General features: G+C 49.8%; 1 protein-coding gene across 1 annotated transcript in view; it reads right to left on the reverse strand.

The window, feature by feature from the left end:
- Positions 1 to 489, reverse strand: part of NCMAP (non-compact myelin associated protein) — an 8,198-nt gene extending 7,709 nt beyond the window's left edge. Inside the window, exon 1 of the mRNA XM_007459150.1 lies at positions 408 to 489. Within this exon, the coding sequence (XP_007459212.1) occupies positions 408 to 486 (79 nt within the window). The 5' untranslated portion in view covers positions 487 to 489. The remainder of the gene's footprint in view (positions 1 to 407) is intronic.
- Between the last annotated feature and the right edge of the window lie 17,738 nt (positions 490 to 18,227).

Genomic DNA, 18,227 nt, shown 5'->3' on the forward strand with positions numbered 1-18,227 from the left:
TGTAGGGCCATCTTACAAGTGATACAAATTTCCATCGCCTTCTAAGCCCCAAAACTCCCTAATGAAAATAATAGTAATAGTAATAATAATACTAATACTCATTAGGTGCTTAGTATGTTTCATACGCACAGGCTATTCTACGTTTTTTACATGGATTGTCCCTTCTAGCTTTCACACCTACCTATGTGGCAGCTTTGTTAATGTTCCCATCTTATAGATGAGGAAATCAAGCCCAGAGCAGTGAAGTCACGTGCTCAGGGTCATGTGGTTGGCAAGTGGTATATTACTGAGACTGAGACCCAGGCAGTTTGTCTCCAGGGCCCACGCTCCTGACCTCGACACCAGGCGCTGACCACAATGCCTGTCCCGCCCTCACTCCCCTGGCCGCCAAGCTAAGTTGACCTTACTCTTGTCCAGAAGGTCTCCTCGTCTGGTGGTCATGTTCAGTGAGAAGGTGGTACTCCCCAAAGGGCTAGCTGTGGCCATCTCGACCTGCTGAGAAGGAAGATGAAATATCACTTAAAACCAGAGTAACCTTTATAAGCCCTGTGTGATGCCTCTTTCGGTCTTCATCTGGGTGACAGGAGAAAATATTTAAGCATGCAGTTTCTCTTAGCAGCAATTAAAGATACGGCCTTTTACTATACAGTATGGGGAATCAAAAATAAGGTCTGACATTTGTAAAGAACTTCATTTTTCAAAGCAGTTTCGATTCATTCAACAATATTTATTCAACTCCTCCTAACTATGTTTCACACAGAATGTCTAAATTGATCTTCTGGAAACTGTGAGGGAGGTTATTGTTGCCATTTGACTGATGAAACTGAAGCCCCCAGTGCCAGGTGGAGCCCCAAGTTTACCTAGAAGAACTGAACCCTGGGCGTCTACTTCCCATGCTAGTGGGACTTTGGCCACCCCACTACTGTGCTTGAAATTGTGTTCCTGCTTTCAAAAGCTTTACAATCTAAGGAGGGAAGAATAAAAGCAAATGAAAAAATTATGGTTACTTGATTATTAAGCAGTCAGTGACATGAGACATTGGGTTGTGAAGAATGATTTCAAGGAGATCAATTTGAATGGGCCTTGAAGGATGAGTGTGGTCTGGGGATGGGGGCGGAGGAGAGAGAACACAGGTGTGGTTGCGCAAAACCCTCAGTGGGAAGAGAGCATCTCCCATGCACAAGGCTGCCTTCACAAATGCCATCTGTCAGCTCACTTAATGCTCTCAATCATCACATTTTGCTGCTGAGAAACTGAGGCTCAGAGTGGTTGAGTGAATCGACCAAAGTCACACAGCTACGAAGACATGGAGCTTGGCCCAAAGGCAAACTCCTTGCCTCCGGAAGCTCACACTCTGGTGAGAGTGAGAGAGCCAGTAGGTTTGACCATAGCATTCTTGGGCTCGAAAAACAATCATCTCCCCGGTACCCACACTTCTATATCTGGCAGTGAAAGGCCTTCACTGGCTGTTTCCACCCTCCATTTCAGCCTCCTGGTTCCTCCTACCAACCTCTGCCAAATTGCTGGGACAACGGGCCACTCCATCCTCCCCCCCCCCGTTCCTGGTCTTTGCTGTCTCTGGGCTGCGGCCCCAGGCTTTGGCCTCCCAGGTCCCCCAACTCTGCCAGCTCATGATGGAAACAGGGGTCAGCACCCCTCCAAGTGGGGTCAGGTCATCTTCAGCCAGGCTGGGGGCTCTGGTGGGTATGACCTGTTCCCCTGCCAACCCTCCCAACAAGGGCCTCAGCCTCAGAATGACCCTGTGTGGCCAGGCCCTGTTGATCCACAGGATAGGCTCTGCCTTTACTTTCTCTGCCCTCCTTTAAGCCTTGAGATCCTGCCTAAACTACTGCTCCACCTCCAGCTTTGTCTGTCCCCTCCTCCCAAAAACCCAATCCTCAGGACTTTCACAACTCAGGCTTCCTGAAGACGTGTCTGTGACTCTGATGTCCTCACGCATCTGTGACTCTGATGTCCCCACGCCGGCCAACCTTTCAACCTTTCAGCCTGGCTAGGCTTCCTGTCTCCCGACTACCTTAAACAGATCTGGGTTGCTGGCCATGCTCCATTGCCCGCTCCCCCTCCAAAAGGAACAGAACCTTCCAGACTCAGCCCAGTCACCTTCAGGAAGACTTCCCGCCAGATAGAATTAGCGATGCTACCCTCCATTCTCCCATAGCAGTGCCCTGCAAAGAAGCACCACCACACCTTGTGTCTCAGTTGCTGTGTCTGGCAGTCAACTTTCCACGTTCATTGTCAGGTCCTTGAGGTAGAGACTGTTTCCGGTTCTTTTCACTCCTGTCTGGCTCTCCTCACCTTTGCCAGTGGAAGGACTTGAGTGAGTGACTGAACCTCTCCCAGCTGGGGTTGCTGTTTGTAAAATGAGGTAGCTTTTCCCAAGGGAAATGAGGGATCAAGGTTAAGTATGGAAAGCGCTTTTAAGTGCTCAGTAAATGGTAGATAGCCCCCAGGATTTTAGTGGGTATTAGTGAATACTTGCTGAACTAATTAGAGACAGGAGCTCGAAACAGGAAAAAAAGAATTCTTTCTATAAAAATAGGTATGGACCAGGCTTCCCTGGTGGCTCAGTGGTTAAGAATCCACCTGCCAATGCAGGGGACATGGGTTCGAGCCCTGGTCTGGGAAGATCCCACATGCCGTGGAGAAACTAAGCCCGTGTACCACAACTACTGAGCCCACGCGCCACAACTACTGAAGCCTGTGTGCCTAGAGCCCGCGCTCCGCAACAAGAGAAGACACTGCAATGAGAAGCCTGCACACCGCAACAAAGAGTAGCTCCCGCTAGCCACAACTAGAGAAAAGCCCGCATGCAGCAATGAAGACCCAATGCGGCCAAAAATAAATAAATAAACTTATATTAAAAAAAATAGGTATGGACCAATTTGCGAACATGGAATAAAATTCTTCCCCAGCCCCCGACCCCCACTCCTACTCCTAAGGAGAGGTGGCTGAACCCCTCCTTCAACACACACATATACACACTCCCCATCTCAGCACATAAAGGGTTTTAATATGCATTTGCCCAGACGCTCTGCTTCTATCCCCACCAATATCAAGCTGAGAACACTCACCAGTAACGCTTTCTCACAATTCCTTTTAAACACAAAAAAGAGAGAAAAACAAAAATAAAAACAAAAACAGAAAGAAGAGGCAAATAGGTGGCCATTGGTCAAAGGTCATTTAAGGAGAGAGACATGGCATAATCACTAGATAAACTAAACCCTACCATGGACACATCCCCTGTTAAACCAACATGCACAAAGATGACGGAAGCCACCACCCGAGTGTCTGCCGCATGCCAAGACCTTGTGCCAGATATTTTTATCCATCCTCTGATTTAATTAGCAAATGCCATGTAAAGTAGGTTTTCCTCTCCCCTTGTTTCAAATGAGGACCCTGAGACTTTTCATGCTCATACGGCCTGGAGGCTGCAGGCTTGGCGTATGAACTTGGCTCTGCAAACTTCAAAGACTGTATCATTCCCTCTACACCACCTGCCCCTGGTACACGTCGGTGGGGAGGGGGGGAATGAACAGTCACTACAGGAACCCTCACACATGCACTCACAGACACATACTGACCAGTAATGTAGCCGCCTAAGGCCACCAGGACACAGGCCCCTCTGCAGGTCCCTTCAGGGTGACCTCCTGGGTGCCGAGTTCCAGGTGTGACTCCTTTTCAGATGGGCCCAGCTACTCTTCTTTCTGAGAGAACAGTGAGTAATCCCAGAGCATATCTTGCCCCATCTAAGGACCGAGGGCTCTAAATTACGTCTCTGTTCCTGCCACATCAGAGAAGGTGGGAGGGAGGGTGGTGGAGCGTTGATGGCCAAGGATGTGGGTGTTTTCACGTGTGGGGCCTCTGCAATTCTTGTTAACCAAGTGAGATCCAGCAGGGGATTTCAGTATCAAATGTGCCCATGACCGGGATCCATGGCCACAGAAAATGGGGGAGCATACAGGGAGGGTGAAGCTGGTTTTTACTGACAGAGGTTAATTTAATAATTAATAATAATAATATACTATGTGCCCCAGGCACTGCACTCAGTGATTTATATGGGAGGTCTCATTTAATCCTCATACCTTTCTGGTTAGGAGGGTGCAGTCACTGTGCCCACTCTACAGATGAGGAAACTGAGACTCAGATCAGAGAAGAAATCAATCTAAGCTCACAAGGCTAATATGTAGCCATGCTAGGATTCAAGCTAGGGTCTGTCTGATTTCACAGGCCCTTCTCCATAAACTCTCACTGGACTGCCTCCCAGTGAATCTGGGGACCAAATCAATGTAGGGCTTTGATGAGAAAAACCTCACAGGCTGTGGAAGAGAGAGCCAGAGCCCTTGATCTAACCCTGACCCAGACTGGTCCTACCTGACTGGTCCCCGACCTTGCCTATACTCTGAACCTCTGTCTCCAGCAGAGCCTTAATCTCATTTGCAGAATTTATAAGAAACTTTTTCCTTGGGTTGTTTACAAATGGCCCCGTGTGGGAGGTCAGTTTGGGAAGCGATGGAGGGTCATGAACCTCACTGAACCACCCATCTCTGACTGTTCCTTGGTCAAGTGTAAGGGCCATAACTGGAGGATAAATGTTGCCAGACCCCACCTGTCCAAAATATTTCCCCCTTCTTCTCTGCCCCTGTGGTACCCTCCTTCCCTCGGGCCTAGCCTAAAAGTTCCTCCCTGGATAAGACAACCCAGATGCTATCAACCCTGGCAGACCCCTACCCAAACGTCCAACTATAGCTCAGAATAGGTAAGCCATGAATGCCTGAGACCCACCAAAACATTGGGATCGATTTCTCCCATTCACCTGAGAGATGGGAGATTCAGCATGACTTGGTTTCTCCCACAGACAAGAACCTCACTACTCCCAAGCAGTCCCTTGATAATTATGTTTTCATTATCAGAAAATTAACTTTCATTTTGGAACCAAAAGCTCTCTCCTTGTGATTTTAACCCATTGGTCCTAATTCTCTTCCCACAAAGGTAATCTGCTACTTTTTACACATGACAATGATCATGCTTAAAAGCCCTTCTATGTATGAAAAGTTAAGTTCTATGAATGGTACAGTTACGGTAGCTGAAATCAGCACATCAATTTTACCTCCCACCAGTAGGTGGCAATAGCAGTTGGCTTTAGTATGTCCTTTTGGACTTAACCAACAAATCGTTGGCAAATGTCCCGTGAACCCAACCTGTTTCTAAGTAGAGGAGTTTTCTGCCCTTGAAAACAGCAACTGTATGTTCTCTGATGATTTTCTTCTCCGGGATAAATATTCTCAGCTCCTTCAAACAATCTTTAGGGTGATAGTCTGCCTCATGGATGGGTTCCTTGTTTCTCTGTATGTCAATGTCTTCCTTAAATATAACACCCCAAACTGGATACATGACTCCAGAGGGGGCCTGAACTCTCCAGAATGACATTTTTCTTGACAATTATCAGACCTGAGCCTGAATTCTACTATTTACCAGCTGTGTGACCTCCATCAACTTTCTTCACTTCTTAGTTTTCCGATCTGTAAAACAGGAATTACAAACTTCATAGGGTTGTGTGAGAATTAAATGAGATAAAACATGTGACATATTTAACACAGTGGCTGCACACAAAACCTATTGATATTGCACTGGATTAATGCAGACAAATAGCTCATTAGCTTTACAGGCAGTCACAGCACACTGCTCCACCCATACCCTGCTGGGACACCCGCAAACCTCTTTCTGACTTATTCTTGTGCTTGTTTACCGTCAAAGCCCTAAGATCGGTAAGTACAAGGGCTCTCTACACTCAAAGTGCTATGGAACTAGAAGGCAATAACAGCCGCATTAGGCATGGTGACAGTATTATGATGAGCTGCGGTCCAGTAACCAGAACTCCATTACACTCTTGTGCGGCTGTCTTTTTGAACTTAAGGGCAGGACTTTGCATTGATCCCTGTTAGCCTTGACCTTGTTGATTGGGCCCTCAGGAGAGAAACTCCAGCTCCTGCTCGGTGGCTCCTGAGAACTCTTGACCGTCTGTGACAGAGCATGCTGTCTAGGAACTCAGGACCCAGCAAGGGCTTTGGGGTTAGGTAGCCCGGAGTTTTAATCTTGGGCTCCCTGCTGACCGGCTCTACAAGCCAAGCCACTTCTCTAGGCTTCAGTGTTCTCATTTATAAAGCAGGAATAACACTCCCTATCTTGCGGGGTTACCAGAATAAATGAGGTGTTATAACTGTCCAGCACAGTGCCTGCTGGATGGTGGGTGATGGGTGAATGTCCATCCCAGCCTCTCTTCTCCTTTCCTTCCTGTCCCCAGTCTGTGTTCTCCCTCCTCTTCTTGGAGACCCCAGTTCTCCACCTGGCCAAGTGCTCGCTGCATTTGCTCAAGCTCAAGTATGAACAGGGAGGTCAAGGATCCAGGCCATGAAGGCTGATGTCCCAAGGAGGGGATCTGAGGAGGGATATACCTCAGAACTTCCAGAGGTTTGACCTTCTCTTTCATTTCCACTGAGGGTAGAGACAGAGGAAATAGTGAAACCACCCCCAGGGAGGCAAAAATCCTAATGGGACTGGTAGGGCACGGGGGCTGCTGGGTGCAGCAAAAGAGCAATAATGAACTCATAACTTGGGGTGAGAATCAGGACACTTGGGTCCCCTTTGTTACTCTTTGCCATACAACTTTGGAAAGTCATCTCCCCTCCCTGGACCTTGGTTTTCCCACCCGTAAAATGGCCCAGTTTGGAGATGATCTCTAAGGGCCTTTCCAACTTGTGGTTCTATTGCATGGACCAGCCATTCATAGCTTACCTCAAGAACCAGTGTCTTCCAAAAGCTCATCTTTCTTTGTAGTTACCTATATGGGGGATATTGGGAGACAGTGTGTACAATTCAGGCTGGAAGGCAGGTGAGACTAGAACAAACCGAGAAGAACTCCACAGAGGGGTTTTGACATGGCAGCAGCATTGCACACGGGACCCCTAGGAACCTCCAAATGCTCTGTTGAGTACATAGTAACCCCAGTCTGCTTGAATCTTAACTGGCCCCTCCTACACCCTCCATTCCTGTTGGGTTCCACATCATCTCCCCCCACTCCATCTACCCTGCGTGTGCTTGGCTCTGTCCCATTGTGTTGTGATGAAAGAAACGGAAGAACAGCTTCAGGGCTAACAGCACATTTTGACTTCTGTAAGAAAGTTGCTTTGCTTGCTTGCTTGGGGCAGGAAGAACCGGGTTCCTGATTGGCTGATTCAAAATTAAACAGCTCCCTCCCGCCTTGGGGACTTCCCGTCCTGTGAAGGGTATAAAAAGGCCTCGCCCGACTGTTAGTCGGGGTCTCACTCACTTCTCTCCGAGTGGGACCCTGTCCAGACAGTTTGTGTAAGCTTCCATACTTGTACTTGTATAAATCCTTTGCTAATCTTTCTGCTTGGTGTTGGTGATTCTCGGGTGTCCTTGGTTGGGACACGGGTCGCATTTACCGGGGAACTCGACTCCAGGCGTGTGGCTCCCGGACCGCAACAGTGTGTCACAACTTCCAAAGGTGGGGTCTGAGTTGGCATAATGCCTTGGTTGGGCACGGGTCGCATTTACCGGGGAACTCGACTCCAGGCGTGTGGCTCCCGGACCGCAACAGTGTGTCACAACTTCCAAAGGTGGGGTCTGAGTTGGCATAATGCCATCTTGAACTTGGGGCCAGACATAATTACATACTGAATACATGTTCCTTGTGGTTGGTTCCCAGAGATTAGGAAGACCATTTCTTGCTCCATTCATCCATCTACTTTTCCATCCTCCCATCCACTCATGTACCCACCCACCCACTGTGCACGCATTCATCCTCCCACTTGTTCTGTCCATTTTCCCTGTCATTCATTCAACCAGCGCCCACCATGTACACAGCTCTGAGACGATTCAAAGATGGGCCATTGGGATCATGTATCTAGAGCTCAGACAAAGAGGATGAGAAATGGAATTATTTCCTTTAAGAATCTTTGCTGAGACTTCCCTGGTGGTGCAGTGGTTGGGAATCCGCCTGCCAATGCAGGGGATGCAGGTTCGAGCCCTTGTCCGGGGAAGATCCCACATGCCGTGGAACAGCTGAGCCCGTGCACCACAACTACCGAGCCTGTGCTCTAGAGCCCGCAAGCCACAACTACTGAGCCTGCGTGCCACAACTACTGAAGCTCACGTGCCTAGAGCCCGTGCTCCGCAACAAGAGAAGCCACTGCAATGAGAAGCCCGCGCACCGCAACGAAGAGCAGCCCCTGCTCGCTGCACCCTGAGAAAGCCCACGCACAGCAACCAAGACCCAATGCAGTCAAAAATTTAAAAAAAAAAAAATTAAAAAGAATCTTTCCTTCCATCAATATTTAGTGGGGCTCATCCCCCCTCACGCCTGGTCCAGCCTGATCAGAGAGGTGGCTGATCATCAACACCAGATTGAAGTCCTACGGAAAAGGCAGTGGCCCCTGTGGCTCTGGAAGTTTGGGTTCCAGGCCCAACACATCTACTAAGTCTTATTTACCCATCTGTCAATTTCTGGCTTGAACATCCTTTGTTTCTTATTTTTGGGGCCCACATTGTAAAGAAAGGTGCCTCAAGGAGCTTCCAGCCCAAGACCTGAAAGTCTGATAAGTTTCACAGTCGAAGAGTTATAAATAGAAATCCCAGATGAAACTTGTCACAAGGCAGATTTACACCTAGTGCCAATAGGGTGGCACAGGCCGTGCCAGGAGTCAGTGGGAGGAAGAGACCAGTGGGTATCCTGGTTGAGACTGACCGAGAGCTGGAACGTGACCTGTGCCTTCCATTTGCCCCTCAGTCTTTGGGCTCAAGCCAAGGGCCCAGCCGCGGAGTCCTCAAACTACACCTGAGTTCCTACATAAATCTCCAGGTGCCCCACTGTCCCCAAGGGAAATAGGCACAAGGTTAAAGAGTTGATGCCCCTAAGTGAATATGTCAGAGGAAAATAATTCCACCCAGACATTCTGATCAGGAAGGAAAGGAAACTAACATTTAAGGGGACGCTAATGAAGACTCAGGAGCTGTGCATTCATATGTTTTCTCATTTAACCAATACGACAAGGCGGGTCTTTTATCTCCACTTCGCTGATAAGAAATGGAGGCTCAGAGAGGTTAACTGACTTGCCCAAAGTCTTACAGCAAATGAGTGGAGATGCTCTCAAATTCAGATCTACCTCCAAACTGTGGTGGCTGCCAAGTCTTCCAGGAGGTAAGCAATTTTCCTGGGGGCACTCCGAGGGTCAGCAGCCCTGCTGCAGCAGGACTCTGCTCACTATTTTTACTGCATGTTGTTATTTTGAGCCCAAGAGTTACCACAAAACCTCAGAGAATGGAAGGGTTTCTCAAGCTTGGCACTGTTTACATTTGGGCCAGATAGTTCTTTGTTATGGAGGTATCTTGTACATTGCAGGATGTTTAGCAGCATCCTTGGCCTCTACCCACCAGATGCCAGTAGCATCCCCCACTTACAACAACCAAAAATGTCTCCAGATGTTTCCAAATGTCTTCTTGGAGGCAGAGTTGCCCCTGGTTGAGAACTACTGGAGTTGAGTTATGGGCCTGTCTCATAACAGCTTCCTATCCTTTCTCTCCATAAAGGTCTAGACAAACAGGAAAATGTCCAGCCTGTACTTAACATGTGTGGGTAGGCAACCAATAACAGAAAGGATGATGGCAATTATGATGCCCACAAACACAGCAGCTCCCATTTAGCAAATGCTTACCATGTGTCAGTTACCATGCTAAGTATTTCATACATATTTTCTCACATACCTTTTCTCTATTTTCCAGATAAAAAAGGCGTGAGGCTCAGAAAGGTTAAGTAACTCATCCAAGGTCCCAGTGCTAACGTATGGCAGAGCTAGGATGCACTCGTTTCCTATGGCTGCTGTAACAAATTACAGCTTAAAATAACACAAATTTATTTTCTTATAGTTTAGAGGTCCAAAGCCTAAAATCACACTCACTGGGCTAAACTCAAAACGTTAGCAGGGCCATGCTCCATTCAAGGCTCTAGAGAAGACTGTCTCCTTGCCTTTTCTACCTTCTGTGGGCCACCTGCGTTCCCTGGCCTGTGGCCCCTACCTCCCTCTTCAAGCTAACAGTGTAGCATCTTCTTATTCTTTTTTTTTTTAACTTTTATTATTATTTTTTTTTCTTTTATTATTTTTTGGCTGCATCGGGTCTTAGTTGTGGCACACAGGATCTTTGTTGAGGCGCATGGGCTTCTCTCTAGCTGTGGCGCGTGGGCTCCAGGGCATGTGGGCTCTGTAGTTTGCGGCACGTGGGCTCTCTCGTTGAGGGGTGTGAGCTCAGTAGTTGTGGCGTGCGGGCTTAGTTGCCCCACGGCATGTGGGATCTTAGCTCCCCCACCAGGGATCGAACCTGCGTCCCCTGCATTGGAAGGTGGATTCTTTACCACTGGACCACCAGGGAAGTTTCCATTGTAGCATCTTCTTATCTCTCTCTCTGACCTCTGCTCCCAACCTCACATCTCCTTCTCTCTCTCTGATTCTCCAGCCTCCCTCCTATAAGGACCCTTGTGATTACACTGGACCCACCCAGGTAACCCAGGATAATCCCCCATCTCAAAATCCTTAACTTAACCACATCTGCAAAGTCCCTTTCGCCACGCAAGGTAACATAGGCACAGGTTTGGGGGATTAGGATGTGGCTATCTTTGAGGGGGCATTACTCTGCCTCATATATAGGATTCAGACTCTTATCTGTTGGACCCCAAGGTTTGTATTCAAACCACACCTGCTTCCCCTGCCCTGCCTGAACAGACACATCCCCCAGGCCAGGTGCTGTGGGGAATGCGGGAGGTTGATCAGACACGCCCAGGGAGTGGTGGTCATGAGCACACATCAGGGGGTAGTACGTGAGAGGTGCTGGTGCTGTGAGAGGAGCAGAGAAGGGGTCCTGAAGACACTGGGCCAGCTAGGTAGGGGTGTGGGGCGTGGGCTCAGGAGGCAACGGGGCAGGCCTGATTCCAACCCTGCTGCACATGTCTCACATGTCTCAGCACCTACTTCCAAACTAACTACGAATACATCCGCAGTTCATCCTGTCCTGAAGGACCACCCTACTCCAGGCCCTGCCTGCCAGGATTCGGTCCCATCGGTGGGATTTATTCGCACAATTAAATGGTGACCGATCTCAATTTTTCCTGTCCAAATCTCCCCCCTGCCGAGGGAGCTAATATATAGGATTCAGACTCTAATCTGTCAGACCCCAAGGTTTGTACTTAATCCACTCCTGCCTCCCCTGCCCTGTCCTGCCTGAACAGACAAATCTCCTTCCTGCCAAGGGCTTAGAATGTCTCTAATTTCATAAGTCCGCTCCCTGCCCAGCTCTGGTTTGCAAGGATGTCCTTTGTCTACCTGGCCCCTCCATGAGCCCACCCCTCCCTTTACAGAATAGAGAAACCACACCGAGTGGGTGAGCAGGGCTCTCCCCCCAGACAGGTAGAGCCTTCTACCTCCTCCAGCAGCTCTCAGACTCTGCGGTGACTCAGAGATGGTTTCTCTGGGCCCAGAGGAAGATGACAGGTGAGAAGGACAAACTCTGGTTTGCTTCATCCCGGGAGAAACAAAGTGTGGGATCTATCTTTGTCTTTTAAAAAATGCAGGAGGGGGCTTCCCTGGTGGCGCAGTGGTTGAGAATCTGCTTGCCAATGCAGGGGACATGGGTTCGTAGCCCTGGTCTGGGAAGATTCCACATGCCGCAGAGCAACTAGGCCCGTGAGCCACAACTACTGAGCCTGCGCGTCTGGAGCCTGTGCTCTGCAACAAGAGAGGCCGCGACAGTGAGAGGCCCGCGTACTGCGATGAAGAGTGGCCCCCGCTCGCCGCAACTGGAGAAAGCCCTCGCGCAGAAACGAAGACCCAACACAGCCATAAATAAATATAAATAAATATATTAAAAAAATAAAATTAAATTAAAAATGCAGGAGGGAATTCTGATCCGAAAGAGCAGATGGAACACAAGTCTTCATCTCTGCTTCCTTCTGAAACCCCCCATGAATGACAGTAAAGGAATTCAGACGTATGGATCCATAAGGCCAAAGAGAAAGGAGAGACGACAACCACATTGGAGAGAGGCCAGTCAAGGTTTGAACGCTGGAAAAGCTGATGGCTGAGTGTGACTTAGCAGCCTGGCAAAGGCCGAGGCTCAAACCTCTGGCCATCTAAATTTAAATGAAATTAAGGAAAATTAAATAAAATTAAAAGCTCAGTGTCTCAGTCGCACTAGCCACATTTCAAGCGCTAACATCCACTGGGGCTTGTGGCTCCTGTATTGATCAGTGTGGGTCTAGCACGTGTCCGCCACTGCGTAAAGTTCCACTGGACGGCAGGGCCCTAGACGCTGGCCATCCAAAGTGCGGTCCTTGGATCAGCAGCGCTGGCAACCCTCCGACCCTGTTCGGAAGGCAGAATCTCAGGCTCCATTCAGACCTGCTGAATGGGAATATGCCTTTTATTTAGCCAGATTCCCAGGTGATTCATAGGCACATTTGACTTTGAGACTTAAGGAAAAGGAAGGTGGTGGTTAATCTCTGGCTGAAAAATGGCGTTGAGGTAAAGCCCTGCATTGTGGGGCTCATCTAGCCCCTTTAACCCCCTGGGCCACTGGGCTTAACCTCCAGGCAGGAAATTAGAGGCTCTTGGGAGACCGACCAGCTAAAGAGAACAGACTGACAGATACTGATTGATGTTACACAATCCTCCAATGAAATGACCAGGTTCCTGCCAATCAGCCAATGGGGAGGCCACTAGCTGATAAGCCGGCCCCCACACTCAGAGCTTCCCCTGAACTTTTTTTATTCAATGAGTTTTCTAGTGGCTTACTCTTAAATAGGAACAGATAGCTAAGGGTCAACAGACCTCTGAGGGTACAAGCCTCAAACACGATGAACAGACAGCAAACAAATGAACAGAGGGAGGCGTTTAAAGCAAATAGAGACAGAAGGGCAGAAGGGCCCTTCAAAGGGCAGAAGAAAACTTTGACATCCTTGGAGAGATGAGATACTACATTAATAAAACAAGAACAGAATGCTATAAGAAAAGAATATTCCAAAAACAAGAAAGAGTGCTAGGATATTTAAAATATGACAAAAGAAATTTAAAAATTCAATAGAAGTATTGGAAGATAGTTGAAGAAATGTCTCATAAAGAGGAACAAAAGAAGTTTGGGAGAGAAAAGAGGCAAAAACAAATTACTCCACGAGGTCCAACATTCTAATGATAAGAATTCCAGAAGTGATTAAGCAGAAAAAATCAAGGGGAGGAAATTATCAAAGAATACCTGGAAATTTCCTGGAAATGAAGGACATGAATTTTCAGAATGAGAAGACTCACGGAGTCCCCAGAAAAATGAATAAAAAAGACCCACAGTGGGACTCATCATCATGACCTTTCAGAACACAGGGCCTAAAGAGAATACCCCACACACATCTATAGATAACAACAACAAAAAAAGGTCAAATACCAATAAAAGGATGAACACTCAGATGAAGCCAGAACAGCAGTGGATTTGACAGCAGCAGCAGGGAAGCTCTGAGATAACGCTCCAAAATTCTAAGGGAAAATAATCTCTAGCCTAGAAGCGGACAGAAGCCAAACTAAATATCGAGTGTGAGGGTGGAAGCAACTACATTCTGGGACATAGGAAGCTTCACAAAAAATCCACCCCACCCCATGCACCTTGTCCTGGGATGCTCCTGGAGGATGCGCCCCACTAACGTGGAGGAGCGAATGAACGTGAGAAGCTCAAGGGACCCAGGGATCGAGGAGTGCCCAGGGCGGCGCCCCGCAGCAGCCTGGGGGTAGCCAGTCCAACTAGGGGGAGGAGGGAGGTGCAGGGGGATTCTGCCAGCCAGGAAAAAGTGAAACCGGTAGACTTTCTATGTGTCTGTCCAGAGTGAAAGGAGATCTATGCTTCCGTTGGAGAGTTTGGGGGATGAACTTATGATGGAAAGTTCAGCTCCTCCAAAAAGTTTAAGGAGCCAAGCTGCTCCCTTCTACTCCTCCCCCGACAATTTCTCTCTCACTGGTCCACACACCCTCTGCGATGGCCCTAGGAGGCAACTCCTGTGATCAGAGGATTTGGTGGAAGCCAGTCTGAAAACTGCTGAGTGCACCACCTTCTCCTTACAAACGGGGAAGCCGAGGGCCGGCGGGGATGCCCAGGGCACACAGACGGGAAGGTTCACTGGTAGTTCATTTGGTACGTTTTCCAGAGCTCCTTTCTGATTCATTCAAGACAAGATCAGTAATAACAACAGCAAGAACCAAAGACAGCCCGAAGGGACTCTGGCCCGTGAGCACGATGAGATACCACCGGGCCCTGCGTTTCCCCCTCAGCTTTGCCCTCAACCACCCCACTTGGTAACTGCACTAAGTTTCTAAAACACACCAACTGAGGTTTCTGAGTTACTTCTTGTTGCGACCTATGAAAGCAAGAACATAGAGATGTACCTGAGTTGTATACACCATGGACAGGCCACTGTGAACCTCTGGAAGAAAAAAAATTGGGGGTGGGAGTGTAGGCCGGCGGGGATGCCCAGGGCACACAGACGGGAAGGTTCACTGGTAGTTCATTTGGTACGTTTTCCAGAGCTCCTTTCTGATTCATTCAAGACAAGATCAGTAATAACAACAGCAAGAACCAAAGACAGCCCGAAGGGACTCTGGCCCGTGAGCACGATGAGATACCACCGGGCCCTGCGTTTCCCCCTCAGCTTTGCCCTCAACCACCCCACTTGGTAACTGCACTAAGTTTCTAAAACACACCAACTGAGGTTTCTGAGTTACTTCTTGTTGCGACCTATGAAAGCAAGAACATAGAGATGTACCTGAGTTGTATACACCATGGACAGGCCACTGTGAACCTCTGGAAGAAAAAAAATTGGGGGGGGGGGGGGAGGGAAAAAACCAAGTCTCCTCGGAACCAGGTGCCCTGACACCCAGTGCCCCTGGCTAACTCCTTATTATTATTTTTTTTAAAGAACCCAGGCAAATGCCGTCCTACAAAATCCAATCATCTGAGTTTACCCCTAACGCTGACCTTTCAGGGGCCTGGCTTCGATTCTCTGCCTCTCCCTCCTCCTTTTCCAAGGGCTTGGTTAACCTCAAGGTCTTTGTAATGAATGAGTTAAGGATGTAAACTCTGTCTGGAGCATCTGCACTTTACTACAGAATTCGAGGGAACCTAGTTCTGTGTAAGCTTATCACGTGACGTTCTTTCTTTGAGTCTCAGTGTCCCGGGCTATGGAGCTCATTACATCACCTGCTCAGCAGGGTCACCACCAAAACCCAGACAGGGAGGCCTGATGTAGGGGGCGGCAAGAACCCTGGGCTGGAAGTTAGGAGCCCAGGGTTCGAGTCTTACCTCTGTTACTTGCTTGCCGTGTGACCTTGGGCAAGTCACTTGTTCTGACTGGACTTCAGCTTGCTCTCTTGCAAAGTGCACAGCGGGGATCGGTGACCTCCCTCTCACGCTCCTTCCGTTGTGTGACTCTCCCGCCTCCCAGTTTGGTTCAGGACGTGGCCCCTCACCCTCCCCAAGGCTCGCCTGCCTCCTACACCTTCCATTCCAGAAGGAACAGCCCTCCCCTTTCCTGCCCGAGCTGGGGCCTGGCAGGCGCTGGGCGGCAGACAGGACAGGACGCGGGGGAACAATCCCGGCCATTCAAGCTGCCCGTGGGGAGAGCTGGCCCGCAGCCAGTCACAACAGGCCCCGAGATACAGAGGGGTGTTTGTCTGGGAGACCCACGGTTTCATCTAAACCTTTGCTCTCTCTCTCCTCCCTCCCCGTCAGGTGGCAGCGCCAGCCCCCAGCTTTGCTAGGAGGCGGGATGTGGATGCTGTGTAGACCTGAGCAGGCCCTCTAAGGGCTGGGAAACCGGCCAAAAGGAGGAAGGTGGGAAAGAAGGGCAGGGGAGACACGTGTGCAGGGTGGCCGCCCGGGGCGTGGCCACAGGGAGGGCAGAGGGTGGGGCCAGTGTGTGTGGGGCACAGGAAGGGCTTTGGACAGGGCAGAGGCAGTAGGGAGGGTTCAGAAGGAGGGGCTGGTTCCCCACCCTCACTGACTAGGAGGAAGGGACTCGTGAACAAGATGCTCCCTTCTCCTCCAGGCCTCAGTTTCCTCAGCTTTAAAATGGGGCTGGGAATTCCCTGGCCGTACGGTGGTTAGGACTCCGTGCTTTCACTGCCGAGGGTACGGGTTCAATCCCTGGTCAGGGAACTAAAATCCCATAAGCCGCGCAGTGAGGCAAAAAAAAAAAAAGCTGGTTATCCTGTCCTTATGCTGTAAATCAAATCAGATGATGAACCTGCAAATAGCGTGGTCTAGGGAAGGAACGAGTTTGGACTCAGGTAGACCTGGGTTCAAATCGCACCTCTGTCGCCTCTAAGTTATAGGCAATTTATTTACCCTCCATGAGCCTCATCTTCCTCATCTCAGGGAAAAAAAGATGTGTGTGCAGCCAGACAAGATCATAAGGAACAAAAAAGAACAGGTGGGACATACCCTGCCCCCAAAATGCATTTGAATGAATGAAGAATTGGTCAGGGCCGCAGTGTGGCCACAGGGCTGCTTTCACCGTAATAAAGTTTCATGGGCTCTAAACAGTTTATCTTTTCTGATGTGAGAAAAAAATGGAAACATTTTCTTCTGCCCTAAAATGGGATCCCCCCCGCCGCCGATTTTTAAAGAAATTAAAACATTTCGGGGCCCCTTGAACGTCCTGTGGGCCTCGTGTCTGCTGTACCCCGCGGAGAAGTCGGCCTGATGTTGGATCAGGGTCTTCTCAAGTGCTGACCTGTCCTGGGCAGAGCCCCCAATGCCGTCTCTGAAGAATCTCCCGTGGATCACAGATGCCTCCCACCCCAGAGCTGAGCCCACGGTCCTCCAGTTTTGCCAAATCTTCCAGTGTCAATGCAGTCCGAGCCCAGTCACGCGAGGATGACGGGCCCCAGCAGCATGGCAGGTGTGGAGGCAGGGAGAATCCAGGGGCCCTGGGTGTGTAAGCCGGCCTGGCTCTCAAGGAACTGGGGTGGGGGGCGATGGGCACTTACCACTCACGGTCACCACCACTCCCTTTTGGGACCTCCTCTGTGTCTAGCACTGTGCTTGGGGCTTCACGTTCATAATCTCATTTACCCCTCGTCACACCCATTCCGCTTTACACCCAAGGAAACTGAGGCTCAGAGAGGCCGAGTAACTCACCCACTCACAGAGCTACCAGAGCAGGCTTGGGACCCAGTCTTCTGCTTCCCAAACCAGGGGCCTCCCAGCACCCACCCCGGCCTCCTTGAAGAGTCAGAGGGAACATGAAGCAGGCTTTGAGGGTGTGCGGAACATGCAGGGCAAGTGTGAGTCCGGGGTCCAAGGAAATATGAAAGTGAGCAGGAGAGCATTGTGGGGAAGGGAGTGGGTGTGCCAGGGACTGAGTGCGCCAGGGGCACCTGGGTACCCTGGGGGGTGGTGGGCTGTGCAGGGGCAAGGGCGGGGGCCAGCGTGCCAGCATTTGCCTCCATAGGCCAGTGTGTCTTGAGCCAGCAAGGTGCTTGGCCAGGCGGGGCTACTGCAAAACACGCTAATAGGCACTTCATTTTCTCTCCAAACTGCCCAGAGCCATGTCTGTTTAGCTACAAACCACAGCAGATGCCGTGCTGTTCAGGGAGCACTGCCTGCCTCGGGAAAGAGAAGCTCAGAGTTGCAGAGCAGGATGTGGCTGCTTGCGGGCTGGGGACCTCGGGCTCTGACGTTCACCAAAGGAGGGAGATTCTTAGTTGGGGACAGGGCGCCCGTCTCCACACCAGTCACACCACAGCCAGGGGGAGTGGAGTGTGCCCTGAGTGTGACCTTTCCATGCGAGAGTGGAGAGCATGGAAAGGGACTCTCTGTCTCAAAGCCCATCGGCTGCACAGCTACCCCAGAGAGCTTTCTAGCAACAAATCTGACCGTGCTGACCTCTGCCTAGACCTTCAGTGGTCTCTCACCAGCTAAGGCGAATGAAGTCCAAACCCCTCAGCAGGCCTTTTACCGCCCAGCAGCATTTAGACCTGTGCTCGCCAATATGGTAGCCACATGCGGCTATGGAGTCCTTGAAATGTGGCTGGTCCGAATTGAGATGTGTTGTATGTGTAACATACCTGCGGGAACTCAGAGACGTAGCACAAAATGAAAGAGTG

Source organism: Lipotes vexillifer, unplaced genomic scaffold (genome assembly GCF_000442215.2).
Source record: "Lipotes vexillifer unplaced genomic scaffold, Lipotes_vexillifer_v1.1 scaffold496, whole genome shotgun sequence".
NCBI classification, from domain to species: domain Eukaryota; kingdom Metazoa; phylum Chordata; class Mammalia; order Artiodactyla; family Lipotidae; genus Lipotes; species Lipotes vexillifer.